Source organism: Rhinolophus hipposideros (assembly GCF_964194185.1).
Source record: "Rhinolophus hipposideros genome assembly, chromosome: 24".
Taxonomy (NCBI): Eukaryota; Metazoa; Chordata; class Mammalia; order Chiroptera; family Rhinolophidae; genus Rhinolophus; species Rhinolophus hipposideros.
The window spans coordinates 3,656,672-3,681,467 of record NC_138070.1 but is presented as its reverse complement, the minus strand read 5'-3'; the positions used below and the strand labels follow the sequence as shown (position 1 = coordinate 3,681,467).

The following is a 24,796-nucleotide window of genomic DNA, read 5'->3' as shown; positions in this document are numbered from 1 at the left end:
GGTGGGGGGGCGAGGGGGCAGCCAATGGCGGCCCACGGGCCTGCTGCCTGATTTTTACACCCCCTTGTGCTGAAGCCCGGTCACGTCCACACATTTACTTATTGTCTCTGGCTGTGCCGAGGTTGCAACAGAGATTGTCTGGCCCGCAAAGCCTAAAATATTTACTATCTGGCCCTTCAGAAAAAGCTTGCTGACCTCTACAAATGATGAAGGTGGTCAGAGACAGCTGCGTGTACGTGCTGGAGTGGGGGTGGCTGAGAGTCCAGACACCCGGCATGCATAACAACACACACCGGCGATGGTCTGAGCACGTCCTGCCTGCCCAAGTCACCGTGCTGAGTGTTTCATCCACGTGAGCTCAACCAGCATCCTTGCGAGCTCAGAGGGAAGAGACTCACCAGGTTGTACAGAGGGGGAAACTGAAGCAGGCACATCTGTGGACTTTTCGAAGGCACCAGCAAATATCTGGCTACGCCAGGAGCTGACCCCTTAACCTCCTGGCCCACGCAGCAGCAAGTACACAACGGGAGGGTGACGCTTCCCCAGGGCCTCCCGCGGGTGGCATGAATCTAAGGGGTTTATGTGTCCTGACGATCCTCACAACACCCTGCAACGAACTGACTATTATTATCCCCGGTTTACAAACGGGAAACTGAGGCTCAGAGAGGGGAAGTCACCTGGCCAAAGGCTCACAGCTAGCAGGCAGCAGAGGGAGCTCTGAGTCCAGGCCACACACTGTGACCTTAACCACCGCCATGAGCAGGGCCCAGAAAGAGTACCAATAGCCCACATTCTCAGGCCTGGGGACACTGGGGAGACACTTTAAGACACTTTTAACCCAGGGGGTTAAAGCCCGATTCTCTGTTCTCCTGCTGGCCTGTCACTGATGAAATCTGTCCTAGGCTCTGAACCTAGCCTTAAAAATTGGTGTCAAGCTTGAGGACCGATCCAGGAGAGGTAACTGGCAGAGAAGTGGGGCAAGGGAACGCATGTGGGAACACCAGGCCTGGGGTGTGAATGGCAGGCAGGTGTCATCTCTTAGGCCCCCTCCAGATGATGGGGGGAGGTCCTGAAGGCCCATCCAGACAGGGGAGTGCAGGCATCGATTTGTGATACCTGCTGTGGGCAAGGCCGGTGGGACTCTAGGTCTGTATGCTACGTCTCATCCAGTTCTTTCCCAGGAGAGACTGAATGCCCCCTGAAGGTGCCCTGGGGAAGTAGGAAGGAGGGTGTCTCAGATGTGGGGAATAACTCAGTGTGGGGATTCTCATGCTCAACTAGCCCCGAACAGAGGGGCCCCCATGGGGACTGCCCTGGGCCCGGAAATCCCGTGAACACCCTGGCCCTTGTTCATCCAGCTACCCAACCCCATGCAGCTCAACTATGGCTGCGGGGGGGGGTGCGGGGGGACGGGGACGGGTGTCTCCAGGGCTGGAAGGGAAACTTGGGGCCAGGCCAGGCCAGGCAGGCAGCCGAGGGCCTGGAAACACAACCTGTTCCTCCAGTTGGGCCTTGGGGAGCCCAAGGGACTGGCTTGGCTGGGCTGCTCCACACAGGAGCCAGGCAACCAGAGAGGCAGTGCTGGGTGTCGAGCTCGTGCGTGTACCTGAGGGCTAAGAACACCCAACACAACCCAGACCACGCGAGAAATGCATGTGGCGCCTGATGCCAGGTGCACGATCTCTTGTGGGGAGATTCCAGGAAACAGAGCCTCCACTGTGCAAACGGGCTGAACGCCAGACTCAAAGACATCACTGGCTCACATTCTCCCAGGACAGGGGCTGCGACCGGTCCCAGCAAGGCCTGGCTGGCCCCGTGTGGTGCACAGCCACCCAAGTACTGCCCAGCCCTGCTTAGAGCAGGCGCTGCACAAAGCTGTGTGCACGCCTGACATCTCTATGTAGCTACCGCCCTGGTGCCCCGAATCTGGGAAGTCCTTCCAGAGCCAGACCCTGCGTCACACTCGCCGGGAACAGTACTGTGGCCTTCACCATCTGCCTCAACTCCTTATAGCCTTTTCGACTGAATAATGGCCAGAGAAAGAGATCTTTCCAAAATAGAAGTCAGATTACCTGCTCCCCAACACACACACACACACACACACACACACACACACATAAACACACGCACACACGCACACACTCTCTCTGTCTCTCTCTCTCTCTCTTCCTCTAGCAAACGCTTCTGCCACATCTGAGGCAAAATCACCGCAGACCTGTGGTCTGGTCCCCCATTTCCCTCCCCAGCCACACAACCTCCCAGAAGCAACTCAAGCACACCAAGCTTGTCCCCAGCCCAGGGCCTCTGCACATGCTGCTCCCTCTGCCTGAAATGCCCTTCCCCCCAGATCATCCGACTGACTCCTTCTCCTTTTTGCAGAGACGCCTTCCCTGAGTCCCTTACCACTCACCCCATTTTGTTACTTTCATTGTGTAAATTGTTCTAAAGTTGACTTGCTTCCTTAACATGGGCCCTGACATAATGACGTTCTCACTCATAAGCACCGCAGCTCCCTGGAACAGGGAGTTTGTCCTGCTCACAGCTGAACCCCACTTCCCAGCACGCTGACTGGCAATCGTAGGTGTTCAGCCAATTTCCTGACTCAGTGGTCACAAGACTGCCTGCGGGCCGGCCAGCATGCATGCCCGCAAATGCGGGTGGCGCCCGAGGCTGCCTGCAGCAGGCGAAGCTGCAGGAGAGCAGGCGGGGTGGGCTGATTAGACAGGAGTGCTTGGCAGGCCCGTGTCACCTGTGCGAAGTGTGGAGCCATCATCCTCCAGGACAATCCTGCTCTGTCCTCAGACAGGCATACTGCACTGCCCTCAAGGCGGCCAGTGGCCAAAGGCCAGCCTGGTTTTCTAGAGGAGGGATGCTAACCCCAACGTAGGTGGGGGTACCCTGAGCCCATCCCTGGGCTGCACTGGTTAGGGAGGGCTACTGGGGTCCTGCTGCCCTCAGACCCCTAGAGCAGCCCGCAGGAGCCTGGGCTAGCCCAGCATGGGGGACAGCCCCAAATACCTACAACACGCCAACAGCACCCTCTGAGTATCAGGCCAAACTGGGAAGAGCGCCCCTTTGGGGACACAGGCTTAGAACTTCTTGGGTCCAGTGGGGAGTGAGGCAGGGACAGAGAACAAGAAACATGCTCCGCCTGTCTGCTGACCTTGAGCTTCACATGGTGACAATAAAGCATGCCCCAGTCAGCTGCTTGGGGAATCACCCCACAGCTCCCCACTGAACCCAATGACCTCGGCCGGGAATAAGGTCAGCATGAGAACTGGACGGGGCAGCACTTCCTGCCAGGCCCCAGAGCTGCCAGCGGCTGGGCACTGAGCCTCGCCTGTGGTTCTAGAAGCTCATGCGAGGATCAAATCACACGCAGTCAGGCTGAGGCACAGTCACGTTCTGGTGTACACACAGCGCTTTTCAATCTTTGAAAAGTTGCCAAAGTTGAGAAACTACAAGATTTCACATGAAAAGATGGATTTTCTGGCTTCTCTCGAAGAAAAACCCCAGGCCACCATGTGCCCACTTCAGAAACAACGAGAGTTTTCCAATTGTCGAAGTCTCCACATGTCCCTACGGCTCGCGCCCACCTGTCTCACTCATTCCCTTGGCCTGCTGTGCCCCTACAGGCTAGGAGTCTGCAGAGCTGCTCTAGACACACAAGGCCCCTTGCCCCCCATCGGCCCCTCACTCCCCACAACCTCTCAGCCACCAGTGCACTCACCCTCCTTCTCAGCAGGAAGTACGGGGCTCCTGCTTTTGCCCCGAGGACTGCTGCTGGGCTGCTGAGGGGTGTTGCTCTCTGGCTGCAGGTGCTGTGGTGGTGGGGGGGCGGGGGGCGCTGGCTTCGGGGCAGCTGTGTCATCCCGGGATGGCTCATGGACTTTGGTGACCTGCTGAGGGAAGCAGAAAGAAGTGAGCTCTTTACAGGCTGTGTAAGGGCCACAGAGACCAGAGAAAGCCTTCTGGGCCCCCTGCGTCTGCCCCGTCTGGAACCAAGGCCAGGGAGAGGCAGTACAGGTGGAGCGGCAGGAGGGCAGGTCTTTGCAGTGTGGGCTGTGTCCACCCATCCCAGCTGCCTGGCAGTGGGTGAAAGGGGGCCCGTTCCCCAGCCCGTACCCCAAGTCTCTCTGGGTCTCCCAGCCTCGGGGGTGAGCAGCACAGTCAGCATGCCCTGTGCCCCTCACTCAAAAAGCCCTGTCAGCTCAGTTTGCAGCCCAGAACCCCCACTGCATTTGGGAAGGCCAGACCCACCCTGGGAGGGGCAGCTCTGGCAGAGGCTGGGCCATCACAAGGAAGAGGCACCTCCAGGGGCCGCCTCGTTGGCCTGGAGAATCTTCTAGGAGGGGCTTCCCCTGGAGGACCTCATGTTTAGAACTGGTGGGGCCCCCACCCCTCTCCCCAAGGTGCTGTGAAAGCCAGAGGGACTTCCTGCCTTCCCACGGCCCGGCGCCTGGCTCTGGAAAACCCTCAGTGGGTGAGGCAGAGGTGGGGGACGCAGAGGGAGAGCCAAGCCAGCTCCCAGAGCCTCCCAGGGCGCTGGGCCAGGACAGAAGGGAGGAGGCCTGCAGACCAAGTGCCCTGGTTCCTCAGAGCCCCACCCAGCACGCCTGCCAGGCCCTTCACTGTTCCCGCCTCATCTCCATGGGGATTTCTCCAGGAAACAGAAGGCGGCTGGGAAGAGCAAGGCCGCAGGTGCTGGCCCCGCCCGCCGAGCTGTGCACGGCCCTGGCCTGATCTACTATCTTCGTGAACAGGAAGTGAAGGTCAAACAGGCAAGGGGCTGCTGCCTTGCTCGGTGTGGGAAGCGGGGGCCTGGCACTCACGATGGGGGGTATGGCGGCCGCCCGCTGCTTCAACTGCTTCAGGTCCAGAGGCTTCTGGGGTGAGGCGTTGGCCCTGGTGTCGCCGGTTGGGGTGAGGAGGCTGGGCCGTGGTGATAGCAGCCTGGGGGGGAGACAAGCGTCAGGCCCACGGCTCACAGCTGGTTCCTCCTGGCGCCAGCCCTGGACCACGGCGGAGGGAGGGCAGGTGACCATCTAGGGTCCCCAGGCCACCGAAGGAGACTAACCAGGTCTCTGGGAGTGGGGAGTGGGGAGGTGGCTCTTCCTTCCCTCCTATGGTCCACGCAGGTCCCATGAGGGGCTGCGAGTCCCTCTGACCCCAGCCCAAAGGCCTACGCCGGAATCCAACACTCCCGAGACAGCGCAAGGCAAGGAAAGCCCCAGAGAAGCCCAGACTCAGCCCACACCATGCATGGTCCTTCAGAAGTTGCCAGAAAGCCAAAGAATCAACCAGATTATGGTTCGGTGAGTTTAAGAGATTCAGGGAGCTTGTGTGTCACCCAAACATTAGGCTCGGGCACCAGAGTGGGGCCCTGGGCGTGGAGCTAAGTGGGCCCTGCTTACGGCAGACGGGCATTGGCGCAACACCGCCTGCTTCACCGGATGTCCCACCGACTGGACTCTCGCCCACAAACCATTTACTGAGAAGCTAAGAGCAGGTGGGTCGCAGGCTTTGCGTGGAGGGGCTGTCAGTATGTGCAAGGTCCACCCGTCAGCCAGGGTGCTGAGCTGGGCTTGCGGGCACTTCGACCCCCACAGAGCTCACGTGTGTGTGCTGCTGACATTTGGAACTGGGCATTGCATCTTCATAGGGCACACAGTACAGCTGACCCAGGTGCCAGGCGCAGGGTCACTCCAGTGTAGGGCTGCGGTGTCTGGGACACCTGGGCACAGCCTGACCTGGGGTGTTCCTGAGCTGCTCATGGGTACTGCCCCCTGCACAAAACCGTCAGGGATTTACTTCCAGGACCCCCGGCACTGGGCACAGCACCCGCCACACTCCCCATCGGGATCCCTCGCCCGCCCAATGGGGCTGCCTGATTCCGTGGGGGGACCTGCACGTGCCGAGCACACAGCAGGTCTGGTGCAGTGCGTGGAGTGCATGGAGGAGACCAAGAGTCCAGGGTCTGCCTGCAGGGAGCCAGAGCCAGCTGAGTGACCAAACAACACGTAAGAACATCAGCTGCAGGCTGGGATTCAGCCAGAGGGCAAAACCAAGGCCAGCCCCCGAAGGCCTGAGGGTTCTGTAGGCACAGCCCCTCCTGTGCCACAGGCAGAACGGAAGCCACAGCCAAGGCCTTTGAGGTTAAGACCTGGGACAACCAGGACATGCTCAGGCCACCCAGTGCCCAGCAGCCAGTGCTCGACGCCCAAGGAGGCGCAGACGCAGCAGTGGGCTCCTTCCTCCAGACAGGGCGGGCAGACACGTGACATGCGGCCTCAGTTCCCTCTGTGGTGGGTATCCACGGCCCGTGACAGGCCAGTCGTGCAGGCACCAGCCTCCGCTCCCATCTGCCACGCTCAGCTGAGTGGAGACAGACTTGGCGACGCCTCCCGGGGCTGCCCATGGCACGCAGGTGGGGCTGGACGCACAGGAAGGTCATGCTGACTTCGCCACGCTCAGTGGCCTCCCTGCTCCTAACCTCCCTCGACCTCTCCAGATCCTGCTCCACTCGGGGACCACCTGAGGGCTCTCCTGCTGCTGCCGTCCTTCCTTGCTCTGCTGGGCTCGGGCTGAGGCACCCCGACCAGGTCCAGGCTCCGACGTCACCAGTCCAGGCAATCTCCATGTCAGGCACAACTGCCACCAAACCCAGCCTGCTCGCCTTTCACGTTTACTTATTATCCTCCATGTAAAACAACTCGCACTCGTAAACTTAAATTTAAAAAACGAATACCCTGCAGTCGCTGTGGAAAGGAGTCTGGCAGCTCCACAAGATGCCAGTCACAGACTTGCCGTCTGCCCCAGCAATTCCACTGCTGGATGTGTGTGTGCCCAAGAGAGCCGAGGACACACGTCCACACAGAAACTTGTTCACGAAAGGTCACAGCAGCAGCGCTCTTCACACCAGCCAAAAGGCGCGAATGACCCAAATGTCCAAAACATGAAGGGAGAAAGAAACTGTGGTCCAACCCACACAACGGAATGGTACTCGGCCAGAAACAGAAGTGAAGCACTGACACTCGCTATGACATGGCTGAGCCTTAAAAGCATGATGCTGAGTGACAGAAGCCAGACACAAAGGACACGTGTGTGATTCCATTTCTAGGAAATGTCCAGAACGGGCCAATCCAGAGACAGAAAGAAGACTAGCAGTTTCTAGGGGATGGGCGTGGGGGGACGGAGAAATGACTTCTAATGGGTACAGGATTTTTTGGGAGGGATGGAGGGGTAATGAAAATGTTCTGGAATTAAGACTGTGGTGATGGTTGCACAACTCTGGGAATATACTAACACCCAGTGAATTGGACACTTTAATGACTGAACTGTATGACACGTGAACAATATCCCAATAAAGCTGTTACAAGAAAGAAAATGAAGATACTGGTGTATGCCAGCCGTGAAATCAAGGGTTTGATACATTAACTATACTGTTTCTCTGAAAAAAAAAATTGTTATATTTTTGTTTTGTAAAAATACAAAACTACTCTGAAATACAAATTTTAAGTTAAAACATAAATTTTTGTAGCTGTGTAAATATAATTGCATGGAGATACAAAGTAATTTTCTACAACATATAAAAAACAAAGCATCTGTGTCCCACTGACTGTCAATGGACTAGGGCTTTCTACTTCGGCCCGTGGCCTGCCTTGGTTTCCCCATGGCTCCGTGGCCAGGCAGGGGGCAGTCACACAGCAGGGCAGGGGAGCAGGGACAGCCCCTCAAATGCTCTCAGCAGGCCCAGCTGGAAGACGCACGTGGAGGCCTCCCCCCCCAGAGTGAGACAGCTCAGTGGGGACCTGGGCACAGCCCCCCAGTTTACGAAAGGGCTCCCGATGGCAGCCTGACCTCACTGCAGAGGGCAGCATCCGAGAACCAGATCTGGTTCTGATCCATAACCTGTCTGAGGGCTCTGAGTCCCTGAAGGAGGCGACACTCGGCACTTGTGAGGCCCCCACCTCCCCTCGTCCCAGCAACCGTGCTGGGCAGGCGCCGCACTCCCTCCTTCTCTTTGTTTCCTTGGAAGACAGCGCTTTTATTTTCCTCTCGGGAAGCCCGGGGCAGGATAGGCGCACTGGGAGCCTGGCACGGTGCATGTGACCCAGGAGTGACAGGCAGGGGAAGCCGGCAGCAGGGCTGGGAGCACCAGGCCCCGACGTTGCCCACCCACCCTGCAGTTCAGAACTTGGCCCACCTTTGGCCGAGGGACTAAACCAGCTGTGCCTCAGTTTCCTCAGCTGTAAAGGGTTGTGAGATGGTCGAGGGGAGCTCTGTGGGCGGGCCAAGGAGCTATGGTTTCTTGTCCTGCCCTAAAAAGCCAGGGCTGGGGGGGGTAACGGGGGATGGCACACTGGGCCTGTGACAGTGCGCCCCTCTCCGCAGTTCCTGCCTCAGTTTCCCCTCTAGCCATGGGCTGGGATATCTTTTGCCACAGCGCTGGGGCTAGGAGGGTAAGGGCAAGCTGGTATGAAAACAGCGTCCACAGACATGCCATGTTGCCTCCCTGTGTCCCCGGGATACACTCCTGACTCACGCTGGCCACCAGGGCCCTGCCGACCTCTGTGACCTCTCCTGCCCTCTCCCTGCCGCCTCACTCTGCTCCTTGCCACAGGCCTTTGCACCGTCTACTGAACGCTCATGAGGCCACAGATGCTTTGCCCTGGCTATTCCCGCTGCTGGCTTTCCCTCCCCTGCCTCATAATACGGGATCTCATCATCCTTCAATGTCACCCCATCAGACAGGCCTCCGATTGCACTGCCCACGACCCCCAATCCTTCCACCACCCACTGAGCATGTGAGCACTCGCTGTCCTCCTGCAGACGGGTGGCTCTCACTAGAATGGACGCTCCCTGGACACAGCACACCTCACCCCAGAATGGTGCCTGGCACACACTGGTGCCCAATTAATCATTCATGGAATGAAGAAGCCAAGGAGAAACTGCTATTATAATTCTTTCAAAATTCCAAGGCTCGCTGGCAGAAGCCACACTCTGGCCCCCTCTTGGAGTGACCCTTGCGGGTTCCTAAAGCAGTTCCAACACGGGGCAGCGAATGTCTTATTGAGCATCCACTGTGGGCCTGGCACCAGGCTGGTAGTTGTGCCTCGTAACTCCATCATCCTCACAATACCTTGTAAGTGGGGACAACCTACATCCACCTTACACATGAGAAAGCCAAGTCCCAGGGGAAGGGACTCTGAAGGTCTGACTCCGCTCTAAAGTGCCCAGGCACTTTACTTCTCTGGGAAACGGAATGGAGAGGGCATCAAGCTCCAAGCTTTGCAATCAAAGCCACTATCTCTGGTAGCGGGCCCAGAAAAGTCCCCGGTGCAGCTGCCAGGAGAGAGTGATGGAGAGTAAAGTAAAACAGCAGGATATGGTTTTCTCTCCCAAAGTCGGGCAGGGGCCAGGACCAGATGCACCCTATGTCTCTCTGTCCAGGGACACCCGGTTCACGGCGCCGGGGCTGCCTGATGGGAAGGAGGGCAGTGGGCACGCGGCCAGGACCCGGGGTCATCCTGGGAGGCCCACCCGTCCCACAGGCCTTTCCGTGCTCTGACGCATCTCGCCGCCCCCTCCGGCACCCGCCTGGCCCTGCAGGCCTGTGGCCAGGGGAGGGAAGGAGAGAAGAAGGAGGGAAAGCTGCCAGCCAGGAAGAGGTCAGCAGGCTGGCCAGAGTCCAGCCTCACCCTGAGGGCAGGGCCTGGCCTGGGTCACACAGGGCGTGACAAACCAGGTGTCCTGACTCCCCGCCTAGGGCTCTTGCTCCCAGGGGACGGAATGCTGGATATTTGGGCAGGAAGAGTGGAAGCAAGCCAGGCCCAGCTGGGGAGGAAAGGACACGTCCCTGGGTGGGGCTGTTGGAGGAGGGGTGGAGAGGCTGAAAGGTGTCTGGCCCCAGGGGCCCAGGGGGGCTGATGGGACTCGGGCCAACTCTCCCAGCTCACCAGCCTGGACCGGCCAAGTGTACCCACAACACAGACTTCAGGAGGCCGCTTATCAGCGAGGCTGACCCATGAGCTCAGCCCTCATCCGGATAAGAGCAGAAACGTTTTCTAAGACTGTCCCTACAGCCAGCAGGAGCGAGGCTGGGGCGCCGCCTGCCCTGACCCCGTTACCTTGGCACAAAGTGGGCGGAGTGGCCAGACTTTGGCCGAGGGCCCTCTGCAGACTGAGCCGCTGTGAGCACTGTTTTCCGAGCTGCGCCTGTTGGGCAAGAAGCTCGGGAACTCTATGCCCTCAGGAGCCTGTTGGCCAGGCCTCTGCTTATCGAAGGGCCACCCACCAGACCATCTGTTTCTCACACAAACAGGGAGAGGTTCCTGCCAGTGGTGGCCCTGAGGGACGTCTGGACACAGGAAGCAGACACCAACGTGGCTCACCTGCTTTCGTGGAACATATGGAGACCCAGAGAGTGCTGACAGAATCTGATTTTCCTATGGAATGTTCTAGAACTTGCCATTTTAACATGTCCCAAGGTGAATCATGGGGCAGAGGAAACGGCTCCGAGTGAATGCATTGAATTTGAAAGTCAGATTTTCCTCCCTCTTGCTCTGCCCAGAACTTTTCCGAGATGTGAGGAGAGAAAGCAGACCGCACTGTTTTCAGTCAAAATAAAAATGACCTGCCTGCCTCACCAGAAAACAATTCCTCAAGACACGCAGAGGTGAGCGGAGTGGGTCGTGCACCACTGGCCTCGGCCTGCTGCCATCGTCCCAACTCGGGCAGATGAGCTTCGATTCTGGTGGGGGCCTCAGGGTCCCCAAGCGTCTGTGCTGAAAGGGGTTAAAATCTAGTGTACGCAGGGCTAAGAGGGACAGGGACCTGGTGCCAGGGGCAAAGCAGAGGTAAGAAAGGGAGGAACACAGCCCCGAGACTCAGCTCAGCTGCCACCTCTTGGCCCCCTCGGCCTCCCGTGCTGCTCAGTGCCCTAACCACATCACAAGCTCCCTGAGGGCAGCACGCAGCCTGCCTCATGCCCACTGTCTCGGCATACAGCTGGTGCTCAGAAAGTGTCTGCAGAGTGAAAAGAGAAAATCCCACGCACCTGTTCTTGTCGCCCCCCTCAGGCTCGTCCACCTCGTCTGCGCTGCAGGTGGCACTGGAGTCGCTGTCCTGGGGGGCGCCTGAGCCCTTGGCCGAGGGGGCTTTGCCGCCAGGGCCTCCAGTGCCCTCCTTCTTCTCCGCCTTGAGCGCCCCCTCGGGTGTGGGCTCAGCGCCCGCCCCCGCAGCACCCTTGACCTTGTCGGGCCCCCCCTCGGAGGCCTCCTCCTTGCACTCAGTTTTGATGGGCTCTGCGGGCGGTACCTCCCCGGGCTCGTCCCTCTGGCCCACGTCCACTGCCAGTTCTTGGGTCACAGGGGGCTTCTGCTCCTCCCCCTCTTCCACTGCCGGCGGGGCCGATGAGGACTCGTCGTCCTTCTCCTCTTTGGGGATCACAGGAGGGGGCGCAGCGGGTGAGGGGGGTGCTGGCGGTGGTGTAGGCGGGCCAGCGGCTTCAGGGGCTGGGGCGGGCTCGGTGGGGGCGGGCGCGTCCTCTGGCGGTGGGGTGGGTGGCTCAGGCAGTGGCACATCGGAGCCCATGGCAGGCGGGGGCTTGGGCCCATTCTGTGCTGTGTCCTTGCCGGCCTCGGTGCGGGGCGACGGGATGCTCTCTGTGTCAGAGCTGTTGTTGATGGCGGCTGTGGGGGGAGAGCGAAGAGGAGGTGAGAGACGTGGGGGACTTGGGAGTAAAAGCAGGAGCGGCCTTCCCCGCATCGCCCGATTCCACATCCCGGCCCCTGGCAGGAGCTCAGGATGCAGCGCCACCTGACACCAACCGCCCAAAGGCTCCTACTACCCTGGTGGCTATTTGTTGTTGTGTCATCATAACACGACAATGTAAATTGGGGCCAGTGAACTAGGAGGAGCCCAGGGGAAACGGCCCACACCCAATGCATTCCCCCATCTGTTTTCCACAGGGCCTGGTATACAGCAGGTGCACAGTAAGGGATGACCAACAACTGCATTTGTGCACAGATGAAGGCGAGGGGACCATGGCCCCAGGCCTGGCTCTTTAGCCTTGAGACACCACTCCTGTCACTGCCCTGGTCGCAATTTCACCCCCCATTTTCTGTAACATGCACTTGCTGTTGTGAAATCAAACCAGGTTTAAGAGTCACCGATGAAAACACTGGTAAAATTCAACAAAACAGCTGAGCTGAGTGGACTGATCTGTAGGAGTGAGGCAGGGAAAAGCATGGGGAACAGACAATGCACGAAGGGGGGACAGAAGTGGCGACAGCACAAATGGTGGTTCTCACAGGCAGAAGCATGCTCACAGAGTGGGGCCCCTCACAGAGGACACGTGACCTCAGGACGCCCCCCGCCCCGGCCTGGCCCTACCCCCATCCCCCAGGCCAGACAGCCACATTCGTACCTGGGCCACTGCATTCCCCTCTGGGCACCTCGTTCCCAGAGGCGTGTAAAGCTGGAAGGAAGTGAAAGAAAGGTTAGAAGCCAGGTGGCGCGAGCAGAGGGGTGGGAGGGGGAAGGTTGGTGTGGCCGAGGAGGCAGGGCCAGCAGAGGGGGCCTAGGCCAGCAGGCAGCAGCAAGGACCTACAGTGGCTCAGCTGGCCTCTCACCTGCCCTGCCGTGACAGTCCTCATCCTTTGACCAACACACCCTCTCCCTCCAGACTCTGAACACCAGTAACCCAGGAGACCTGCAGCGGCCCCGGCCAATGATGGGGTCCCACAGGGTGGGAAGCGAGTCCTGCCCACTCCTGGGTGTCCTTGGACAGGTCACTGGCCTTCTCTGGTTCCCAGCTGCCAAGACCTCAGCCCTCAGACGCAGAGCCAGACCAGCAGGGGCTGCTGGGACCCTGGACAGAGGCTTCCTTCAGCCTTCACTGCCCCCACTGCCCCTGGTCTCTCCTGCTTCCAGACTCCCTATAAGGCCCAGATTGGGGCCCCCTCTCCTGGAAATAATCACCTCAACGCCAGCAACAACAGGGCTTGCTGTGGGTGCTGAGCTCCATGTGAAGCACCTCACGCAAACAATTCATGTAATCCTCCATTATCTCTAAAATGCAGACAATCATCATTCCTGTTTGCAGATAAGGCAACTGAGGCACAGAGAGGTTAAGTCACTTGCCCAAGGCCACACTGCATGGGGATAGGAAGGGGTTGGCCCTAGCAGCCAATGCCCTTAATACTGGCTTTTGTGCCCCTGCCTGCTGACTCTAGCAATGTCACTCCCTCCCTTTCACATGGTCAGACAACAGGACGTAGGGGGCCAGCACTGAGGTCCTGGGACAAATAGCTTAACCCTCAGAGACTCAGTTTGTTCACCTACAAAATGGGCAGTTCATGCCTGGCTCTCTCTTCTCTACCAAGAGGCTTGTTTGCATCAGGAGTTTTCAGGTGTGAGCACCAGAGGGCTATATGCTCAGATGGCTGGGCCACCCCCAAAACGATTCTCATTCAGATCTGCGAACATCTAACAAGTTTGAATTCTGGTCCCCAAACCAGCCAACTACGTGACCTTGGGTAACCACTCTGTGCTTCAGTTTTCTCATCTGTAAATGGGACAGTACCAGCACCTCCTCCATAGGGCTGTTGGGACAATTAAAAAGATTAACTCAAGGCTCTCGCTCTTATTATAACCATGATCATTACTGGAGAGACTATTGGGCCAAATGGATTACTTCTCCCTCCCAGAACTGATTTCTCTCCGGCCTGGAGGCAACAAGGCACTGGCTGCCCATCTCCTCACGAGGATCTGCTGGGGCTAGCTGGGTATTCCAGAAGGTTCCACTGGGGCGACCTCAGGCCCTAACCCAGAACCTACCCCTGTCCTCGTCCCAGGGGACTGGGTTACCCAGCTAATGCTGGCTGACTGGCAGACTCCAAGTGTGTCAGTTACATGACCCTACTGAGTGCTTCCCCTCCCCTGGGCCCGTTTCTTCATCCATAAGATGGGAATATCACTGTACCTTTTCTGCAGGACCTTCTAAACTGCCACCCTCGATCTGCTCAGAGTCACCTGGTCAGAGAAGCCTCAGCTCCGGTCAGACCAGCAAACCCCCCACGTCCCGCCCCACGCAGCAAAGAATGCCCCTCTCCCATCCCCGATGGGGTGTATGAACCCTCCAAGTGAGCTCACTAACGCACAGTTCTTACTGGGCAGTTAGTTTAGTTTTTTTCTGGTTTTAATGATGAGCCAAAGTCTGGTTCCCTTTAACTTTTCCACCAAGCTCTCATCCTGTCCATACCCACAGCTGAGAGGGTATTTGGAGAGGGGAATGGGTTTCTGTTCCCCAGGTCCTCCCTTTCCCTTTCCCTGACTACAGACTCAGGAACCAATTCGAAGACCAGAGGGATTTGCAGCCTCCATCAGACACTGACCAGACCTCTAGCCAACATGGGCTAGAGAGACCCTGAGCTGGCAAGGAGGCCAGACTTAGACCAGAGTCATCCCTAAACTGAGACAACAATAACCAAATGGTCCGATTCCCCATTTTCAGCCAGGAAGTAGGAATCAGGCTGCTGAAAACACTTCAGGCTGGTCAAGCCTGCATTTATCTGCAGGCCTGGCTTACAGAGCCAGAGGTGACATGCACCTTCCTTTGCCACGCTGGCAGCTCGGGAGTTCAAATGCAGAGACAGGCAGACAGGAGCAAAGGGAGGAAACCCCAAGCAGGGGCAAGAGGAGGGAAGATTCCATTCACCAAGAACTTGAGAGCCTAGCGGGGACAGCTCTGGGCAGGGAGATGACGGAAGGAGAGGCAGAGATATTCAGCTCAGCAGGGGCTGGGGTCTCAGCAGCGCCATGCCACTGGGGTGGGGTGGGGAGTGGGTACAGACCCAGGGAAAAGGGAGAGGGGCAGGGGCCAAGGGAAGCCTCGTTAGTGCTCAGGACCACGGGGTCTTCGTCGGGCAGCCTGTGGTGATTCCCGAACCCGCAAACACTTGTACACTTGTCACACAGTGGAGCCAAGTGTCACACAGGGGGCCAGGCTCTCAGGTGAGGGGCCGATCAGGTGCAGTCAAACTCCTCCTCCGAGGCGTGGCAGCAGTGCCAGTGCAATTTAGATAATGGACTCTCCCTCTCTGTGAGCAGCACTCACCTGGTGAGAGAATTCACCCACAGCAGGTGCAGCAATGCAGCTGGGGGACCCCTGGGGTGCTGGGCCGGGACATTTAACTGCCCAACCCTCAGTTCCCCCACGCAGAAAAGGAGGATTCATGTAACACAGCAACCAAATTGGGACAGTTGGGAGAGAAAGGAGGCACTATAATTACATAACTTTTAAAATACTTATGGACCAACAGATTGGTTCTACTTCTATTGGCCACCTTGTAAAATAGTTCAGGTCAAAAGGCTATTTTCAAAAATAATTTTCCCCCTAAAACATGACAGTAGACAGGATGGTAAGACAACAGTTGTCACTAGGGCTGACCTGGACTGAACTCACAGGGGGATTAAATACACAAATGCCCGGCAAGCACAAAGAAGCCAATTACGTTATTGTTGTCACCACCATCACCATGTCATGACCATCATCATTATAACCACCATCACCATCACCACCACCACCACCATCATTATCACCATCACCACCATCATTATCACCATCATCACCACCACCACCACCACCACCATCACCACCATCACCATCACCACCATCATCACCATCACCACCATCACCACCACCACCATCACCATCATCACCATCACCATCACCACCATCACCATCACCACCATCACCACCACCACCATCACCACCATCACCACCATCATTATCACCATCATCACCATCACCACCATCACCACCATCACCATCACCATCACCACCATCACCATCATCATCACCATCACCACCATTACCATCACCACCATCACCACCATCACCACCACCACCATCATTATCACCATCATCACCATCACCATCACCACCATCATTATCACCATCACCACCATTACCATCACCACCATCATTATCACCATCATCACCATCACCACCATCACCACCACCACCACCACCACCATCACCATAATCATTATCACCATCACCACCATTACCATCACCACCATCACCACCGTCACCGCAACCATCACCCCCAGCACCACCACCACCACCACCTCCTCTTTGGGGCAGTCCCGGCCCCTTCTCACAAGGACCCAGACATTTCTGGGAGAGCTCAGTTGCCACCATCCCACCCTCACCTTCTGCCTCCTCAGCCATCTCCTCCTCGTTCCCGCTCGCGCCTGATGCTTCCATCTCCTCATCCTCTACCACAGGCGGGAAGGCGGCCTCCTCGCTGGCAGCAGCCGGGGCTTTCTTCTTCTTCCTCCGTGCGTTCCTCTCCTTCTCCTAGGACACAGAGACAGCAGCAGCTCAGGGCCAGGCCTGGGCTGTCAGCCTGGGGACTCCCAGTGCCCAAGGCCTCATCACAGCTGGCCACATAGCCATGAAGGCACCATTCACCCTTGCGCTCCACTGTGGCAGCCAAATGTGCCAGTGGTTGTTTTTACCCAGGGCTTTGTTCTTTCATCATGTCCCAGATACACCTGGCATGCAACCTGGCCTATCGGCTGCCCTGATATCCTTCCAGGACAGGTGAGGAAGGACTGCCTCTGCCTGAAGACCCCTGGTGATTGCTCCAGCCCCTCCGGCTGCCCTAGCCAGAGCGGTAGCCACACCCCAGACGGACACCCTGCCAGGCTCCAATCGGTATGTGTGGAGCAAATGAATAAATGAAGCTTTTCCTTGCACGACTCATTCGCCCACACCGAAGCCCAGAGGACAGGCAGCTTGGGAATCTCGTCACCTCATTCCACCAGTCTTTATAGGGTGTCTACTGTATGCCAGGCACTACACCAGGGCTGAGGACACACAATGAATGACATAGACGAGGGCCATCTAGTTGGGGAGGCCAGCAAACAACACCATCTCTTAAAAAGAAGAGAGACTTAGAAGGGTGAACACAGCTGCAGGGGGGATAAGTCGGGATGGGGCAAGAAAAGGCAGGGGGCATATTGTACAGATGGTTGGGATGAGCTTCTCCAAGGAGGTGCTGAGAGGGAGCTGGCTGGGCAAGGCTGTGAATGAGAGTGGTCCGGTTGGAGGGAGCCACAAGCCCAAAGGCCCCAAGGCAGGCATGAGCTGGGTGTGTTCGAGGAACAGAAAGGAGGCCCTCACAGTGGGGCCTTTCACTTCCCTCCACACCGCGCCCCAACCCCCAGAAGCCCAGATCCTCATGCAGGGAGTCCAGGAGCCTATGCCCCAGCTTGGGTACAAACATCACTCCTTACTGACGGCTCCTGTCTTTGCATTTCCCTGGGCCGGGCACTCCAGGAGGGCAGAAGAGACACCTTGGGCATCTCTTTACCCCACCATGCTGATACAGGCAGTGGCTCAGATGGTGTTTGCTGATTGACTAAGTGACTGCAAATGTCAGTGTCTGGGGCTTGAACACACAGCAGAGAGTTGGGGATGAATGGAGGCAGAGTGTGCTGGGGGTCTTGAGGTGGCCACGGGGAATGGAATGGACCCTAGGAGGGCACCCACCCCAATACAGCCGGTGTGACAAGAGGGGTTGCAGCCTGAGACCTTCAGGGTCTCTAAGAAAGGAAACAGAAACTATAACACTTCTGGATGTGCCAACAGCTCTCAGCAAAGCCCCTTATCCTGGGTTGAAGACTGTCCCCCCAGAATTCATGTCCACCCGAACCTCAGAATGTGACCTTATTTGGAAATAAGCTCTTAGCAGATGTAATTAGTTAAGATGAGGTCATACTAGATTGGGGAGGGCCCTGAATCCAATGACTGGTGTCCTTATAAGAGGGAAATTTGGACACAGAGGAACACAGGGGAGTGAAGCATCTACAAGCCAAGGAACGTCAAGGATGGCCGGCCACCACCAGGAGCTGGAAGAGACAAGGCAGGACCCTCCCCTAGAGCCTTCAGAGGAGCCCGGCCCTGCTGACACCTTGATGTCAGACTTCTGGCTCTAGATGTGAGAGAGAAGAAATTTCTGTTGTTTTAAGCCTCCTACCTGGTGGTATTTTGTTACAGGAAACAAGAAACAAATACATCTCCTCTTCCATCAATCCCCCAGACCCCAGGAAAAAGCCACCCCACATCACAAGGGGGCGTGGCCTGCTCGAGGCAAACACACCATCACCTCCAGGGCCAGCAGGCCCTGCCCACCCCAGCCCCTCACCATGGCCTGGCTGGGAACAGGCCTCAGGGGGTCCCTAAGGCCCAGCCCCAGGCCGGGGGTTGGGATCACTTCCCGTCCTGCCTTCTCTCAGAGCAAATGGGGGTCCTCAGGGCGCAGCCACTGGGAATGCCGGGAGGAAAAGGGAAATGTCCGTTTACCCGTTAGTCACAGTTTCCGTCACCAGCACTGGGCCAGAGGGCCACAGCCCCGCCCTGCCCCATGTCCACCAGCCGTTATGGGAACGCCCAGCCCCGCCACCCGCCCACTCCCGGGGCTGCCCCAGCCCTACACCAAACCCCAAGCTTCCCTCTGTAGGCCCCTAGCCGGAGCCCACGGAGGCGCGAGAAAGTTGTGTGGCAGTGGCTTCTGTGGGCGCGGCTGAGGGTTCCCCCTTCTTCCCCAATCTATTTTTAGCAGGCAGGGACTCACTCTAGTGCCCAGGGCTGGGTAAGGCAATCGGCTGCCTGAACGGTGGGGTGGGACTTGGGCAGCTCAGGAGCGTCGCAGGGAACAAGGGCTCCCTGGGCTGGCTGGGATGCAAGGTCTCTCTAGGAGGGTCTCCCCAGGTCACGTCAGGCCAAGCGGGGTGAGTACGATGTCAACCTGATGAATCCCCCCAACAGTGGCTGGCTCTGAGAGGCTGGGATGTACTGAGTGTCCCAGAATGATTCCAAATCCTTCCACACGCAGCCCCGCACCTCCGAGTCGGGAGGTATGTGCAGACCAGAAGATGCTGAATACTGGTATTAATAATTACAGTTTATGAAGCACCTACAGTGTGCCGAGCGTTTTTCCAGACATGAATTCACTGGATCTGCTGAGCTGCTCTACAAATCAGAGCACACTGCTCCCTGCTTCAAACCCTCCAGTGGATCCCCAAAACCCTAAGTCCTCCCCTCCAAAATCTAGACGTGGACCCCCCTCCCCACCTCTCCAACTTGCTTGCCCGCCCCTCACTTCCTACAAACAGTGCCCTGCTTGTGCAAACATACGCAGCGTCCCAGCCACAGGTCTTCTGCACTGGCCGTCCCTGCCTGGACACCCTTCTCCCCAATACCTGCGTGACTCGCTTCCTCAGCTCTTCAGAGAGGTCTTCCCTGATTATCCAGTCAAATCAGCCAATTCTTGCCACCCATCAGTCACGTTCTACTATATCCCTTGTCTTATCATCTTCAGACCACCATCTGAAATTATCTGTGTGTTAATCTGTCTCTCACACTAGAACCAGCTCCTCAAGGGCATCTCTGTGTTCTCGGCTGTACTCCCAGCACTCCTAGAACATGGCCCAGTACAGAATAGGTGCTCTGTAACTACTTCTTTTAGATGGATGACTTGACATAGGAAGACACTGGCTCAGAGAGGCTGAGACACTTGCCCAAGACCACACAGCGTAGGAGTTGAGGAGCCCAGATTTGAAAGCAGGTCAGGCTCAAGCCTGTGCAGCCTCAGATGGAAGAGACAACAGAGGAAAATGAGGCAAGACCAGGCCTGGTCTGAGACAAACAGAGACGAAGAAACACGGAAGCTGGGCCCCAAGGCCTGGATTCACAGATGGGAGAGAAGGGTAACCTTCGGCCAGTAGGAGGGGGAGGGAAAGCCTCGGAGAAGACACTGATGCCAAATGTTATATAACTCTGGGACAGCTCCGCCTGCCCGTCCAATCCTGCTTCCTGCTGACGTCGCCCGTGGCCACACTCAGGCCAGGCCTGGCGCAAGGCAGGAGGGGACACCCACTGAACCTCTGCTTCCCCCACTCCTTCCTGCACTGGCCAAGGGTGACATGTCTTCCTGAGCTCCAGACGGGGCCTGGCCTGGCCAGCAGCCAGAGGTGGCTGCCACGGCTTCAGGATTCACAAGGACCCATCTTCCTCCTGGGGACTGGAGGGTGTGGGGGAGGGGCGGGAGGCAGAGGTCACTGAGTTCAGCAGCATCTCATGAGGCCTCTTGCATACTCCAGCACTAGGGAACTCACCCCTGCACCAGGCGTGGCCACTGTCAGGATGCATGGACCCAGGCTGAACCCCACTTCCTATAACGGGATCCTGCGTCTGCTCACAGTACTTTCTCCACAGCCCTCAATGGAAGTCTGGCCCTCCAAGGTCAGCGGGACTGAGAGCCAACCCCACACTCCAAATTGCCCTTCCTCATCCACAAGCCATCAGCAAGGCTCACCCGTCTGGGAATGTGACTGGCCAGCTCCCCACCTTTACTCCACGGCCCGTGGTCCACTGCTCGCCCAGCAGGACCACCGTCCGTGCAGTGGTGTGTGAGCTCTGTCTAGTGACAGTGGGACACGCCCACTAGGGAAGCCAAGGGCTCGCTCCAGTGGTCTCTCCAGGCATCCACTCCCTCCTGCCCTCATCACCCTCACCTGGGGAACGGGGCAATGGAGGTGACCTCAAGGGGCCGGGGGGCGGGGGGGAGGGTCCATGCTGGGGCTCTGGGACCCCTCCTGTTCACGCCTGCTTCTCAGCTGCAGTGATGCCGCCACACACCAGACTTCAGGGTCAGGGGACACAAAGGGCGACCTTCTCAAGCAGCCTCAGCTACATCTCACTCAGCCTTAGCTGGGCTGCCCCTTGGCTCCTAAACCTTCAATGGCTCCCGCTGTCACAGCCCAGTCCAGAGGGAAAACCCCACCCACATGTACACCTGCTGCTGCCTCCCTGGCATACAGGAGGCACTCAGTAAAGGCTTGCTGCGTGCCCAAGGAGGGCAGCATCCAACGCTGAGTGCTGGCTGGGGGCCAGGCATTGCCCTTTAAAATAGGAACTCATCTGCTCCTCGCACAGTCCTCAAGCAGGTCCCGTTCTTACCTGTTTCAGAGAGGAAACCGAGCACAGAGTGGAAAGGTCTTCACGGGCACTGGTCAGTGAGCGGGAGGGCCGGGAGAGAACCCTCTCACCCAGAGCCCTGCCCTCCACCACTCTGCTAGGCTGCTTCTCGGAATGAGTGAATGAATGAATCAGCCAATCAACCAACAAACCCCCCAGCCAGTCCAGGAGCAGATATACTCCATATCTGACTGACAACCGAGGGAGACGTGACAGCCCAGCCGCCAGCTGCCACAAGTACACAACCGCCACCACCGTTGTGGCTCTCACTCGCGGAAGTTCTCGCGACACGCCAGACCCCATTCTAAATGATTTACATATATCCACTCAAACGATTCCTACCACCTAGCTGGGTGGGCTCTCTGGTCCTCCAACCCTGCTCTCAAGTTTTAGGGTCCCCTGGGGTGCAGTGGGCCATGCCCTGGGGAAACCTGGAAAGCCTGGGGCCAGTGCAAGAGAAGCAGATGCCTGTAACCCAATGGCCTAGGCTATGGGGGCCGTGGAGGGGCAGGGGGGAGGGAAGGGGGAGGCAGGGAGGAAGATGAGGTGGGAGGGAACAGGAAGTCACTGCACCCTCACCCTCACTGCGTCTTCCTCGCTCTCTGCGGAAAGCCAGAGTCCTGGGAAGATGTAGGAAAAGGCAGAGCTCTTGGTGTGCAGGAGAGCTCTCCGGAAGCTTGAGGAGCATCACAGACCAATTCCAGGGGCCCCGGCAAGCAGGAACGTGAAGGACATACAGCGGAACCGGAGTGACAGGGAATGGGGCGCAGGCAGGGGCCGGCCTCAGCCCTGACCACAGGGGCATGAACAGTGTCCCCCTGGACCACTCAGGAGGCTGGAAAGGGCTGCCCTGAAATTCTGCACAGCGCTCTCAAGGAGCGTCCCGTCAGGGCGGTGCTGTCCTCAGCCCGCTGTGCTGTGCAGCCGCAGCAGCCTGCTCCGCCTCTCTGGACCTCAGAGGGCTGCACGGGGACGCAACTCAGCATTGCCTCCCAGGACAGACTGCACAAACTTCAAACCCAGCAAGAGGTGGCCGGGTCTGGGGAAGCGGGGCTGGAGGGAGGACAGCTGAATGTCCCCCTCCTATATCTTCATCTCTACCAGGAAATATGCAGCCTGCCACTAAGAGCGTGTGTCCTCGGCTCACACAGCTGTGGAGTCAAACCCAAGTCAGCTGCTTATGAGCCTGACTGAGCCTCAGTTTCCCCATATCTGAAATGTCGACAATGGTGACAATGCCTGGCATGTCACAAGTGTGCTCAAGTTGGGGGGAGGAGCAGAGACCACCCCTAAATGGCCCTCACTTCCAGTAACCAGCTGCAGAGGAAGCAGCCTCTCCGTGGAGAACATGTGTATGCTCAGTGAGGCCAGTCCACTCCTTCTGTGCTGCTGGGGGAGGGAAAGGTCTCAGCCCCTGGAGCCCCTGGGAGGCCCGGGCTGGTCTGGCTGCTCCCTGACCTGTCCTTCCCTCCCTAAGGGCGGTCTGAAGACCGTGAGGTCAAACAGGGTGGGAGAGACGCTCACTTGGGGCTCCTTTGCCTCTGGGTCTTCATTCCAATGCACTGACAGCCACACATCCCACGTGAGCCAGTGTGGGACACAGCAGGCTCCTGCCTCAGGCCCCAGCAGCTGTACAGGCCCTCAGAGGTGTCTGAGAGGAGTGCTGGGGGCAACGGCTGGAGCAGGGCCTGGAACGCGGCTGGCATGCCTGCCCATCCCCGTTCCCAGGAGGGATGCTTAAGGCATGGATCGACCCTGCAGCCATTCGTGGGTATCACTGGGCATGCACGGTCAGAGGCCCCCAGGCCTGGCTGGGAGGCCCCGAGGGGTGCGCAGGGGCTGCTCACCATCTTCAGTTTGTGCTGCTGCAGGATCTCATCCAGGTTCTGCCTCTTCTTGTAGTTGAAGTAGAAGTTTTTACACTGCGACACCGTCTTGGAGCCCACCATGCGGGCGATGGCCGACCAGTTCCGGCCATGTTCCAGGAGACCTGAGGGAGGGGGAGGGCAGCAGGTGAGGGGCTGTGCCCACGGCCTGGGGGACACACAGAGTCCCAGGCAGAAAGCAGCCCCAACACCAGGCCTGAGGCTCACTGCTCGGGTCTAAGACCCCCAGAAAAAGTGATGGCTGGCGGGGGGCACCAGAGAGGGTGGAGTAGGGGGCCTGGCCTCCCCAGGCTGCATGGGAGACGCCTAGGCTCTCAGTACCGAGGGGAGATGAGTTTTGCACTGGGTGTGCCCCTACCAAGGGGCTGAGGTCTGGGGCACAGACCCCACCCGGGCCCCCACTTCTCCTCCCTCCCTGCTGTCATGACCCAGCACTGACACACTCGCAGCTGCAGGCAAGGCCTCGGGAGACTGGCTGCACCGGGCCAGGGAAAGGAAGGAATGTGTGAGCGAGGCGGGGGGGAGTGGAGAGTCCAGGTGGGGTGTACGGGAGCCAGAGCACCTGCACCCAGGTTAACTGGGGCACCCCAGGGCCCCAAAGATCCCCGTGTACACCTCAAGGCCCACCCTGGCCTCGGGGCCTACTGGGATGGTCCAGGGGCTGAACGTGAACTTGTCCTCAAACCACAGCCCCCATCTCCATGAGCTGCTTTCTCAGTCTCAGCCCCCAGGAAGTGGCAGACCCACCCCACCCCAAACCCACTGAGGTCAGAGAAAGTTCCCTCTATCCCCACAAACTCAGGCCAGAGCTGTACCCCCGCGCCCCTTTTATTTTCAATGCCCTCCCTAAACACGAGGCTCAGCAGAAACACACCCCCCCACCGGAGCTAGACGCAGTGCCCCGGGATCTCACCCCACCTGCCTTCAGCGTTCAGGCCCGCGTCTCTGCATTTAGGCCTAGGGCTCTGGGCAGCAGGGGGCAAGTCTGCCGAGCAGGTAGGACAGCCCACTTCCCGATGATGGCCAGCGACCAGGGGAGAGGCAGGAGGCAGGCTCCAGCCCTCCGGGGGCTGGGGGCAGGATGGGGGGGCAGGAGGGGGGGCCTGGGGGCGGCAGGTGTGAAGCCCAAGTCCCTTGCTGGGAACACAGGCCTCTGAGCCCTAGAGTTAGACTTGTAACGACTGATGAAAGATTTCCCATAACAAAGTTTGAGGCCATTTTCCTTGAATCCAGTCAAGCTGCAAGCAGGGAGGGCTGCGACTGAAATTCTGCAGGGGTGCGGGAGCCTGAGGGGCCGGCAGTCTGTGTTGGCATTTTGTCTTTCATTCATCCAGCCATCCATCCCTCCACCCCTCCATCCCCCCATCCAAACATGTGCCGTTGACGTGCTACATACAAGGCTCTAACAAAAATAAAATAACAGCAGCAGAAACAACATCAACAAACCACTGTGTCGCACGGCCAAGTGACCAGAGTTCGCAAAGCCCTTCAAAGACTTGGTTTCATCTCATCCTTGCTGCGAGGCCATGACCGGTTTCCCTTCCCCAGGAAGGGGGGCACGGTAACTCACAAGCTTGTGGGACAAGCCCAGGGGTCCAGTGGGCGTGGGGACCCAGGGTTTCTCTTCTCCCACCTCTGGACCCAGCGGGTGGGGGTGGGGCTGGACTGACAGGCCACCTGCTCCCCTGCGGAGGCCACAGGGCCACGTGGCTACCCGGCTTCTCAGGGTTCCTCAAGGACAGGGGGAGGGGGGGCGTGGGATCAAGTGCAACCCAGCCCCCTGACCTTTCCCTCTGCCTGCGCCAGCAGCAGCAGCTGCCACTTCCACAGAACCTGGCGGAGGACGATGGGGACG

The 24,796-nt window shown here is 58.2% G+C and overlaps 1 protein-coding gene across 22 annotated transcripts in view; it reads right to left on the bottom strand.

Annotated features, from left to right (window-relative positions):
• Positions 1-24,796, bottom strand: part of NCOR2 (nuclear receptor corepressor 2) — a 185,070-nt gene that overhangs the window by 27,765 nt on the left and 132,509 nt on the right. For 15 of the 22 annotated variants that reach the window (XM_081037413.1, XM_081037418.1, XM_081037431.1 and 12 more), the window contains 6 exons: positions 22,903-23,045; positions 16,222-16,369; positions 12,431-12,481; positions 11,060-11,693; positions 4,833-4,953; positions 3,731-3,902 (listed from right to left, as the gene is read on the bottom strand). In XM_081037413.1, coding sequence (XP_080893539.1) covers positions 3,731-3,902; positions 4,833-4,953; positions 11,060-11,693; positions 12,431-12,481; positions 16,222-16,369; positions 22,903-23,045 — 1,269 coding nt within the window. The remainder of the gene's footprint in view (positions 1-3,730; positions 3,903-4,832; positions 4,954-11,059; positions 11,694-12,430; positions 12,482-16,221; positions 16,370-22,902; positions 23,046-24,796) is intronic. The other 7 variants (XM_081037429.1, XM_081037427.1, XM_081037422.1 and 4 more) reach the window with 2 other exon arrangements.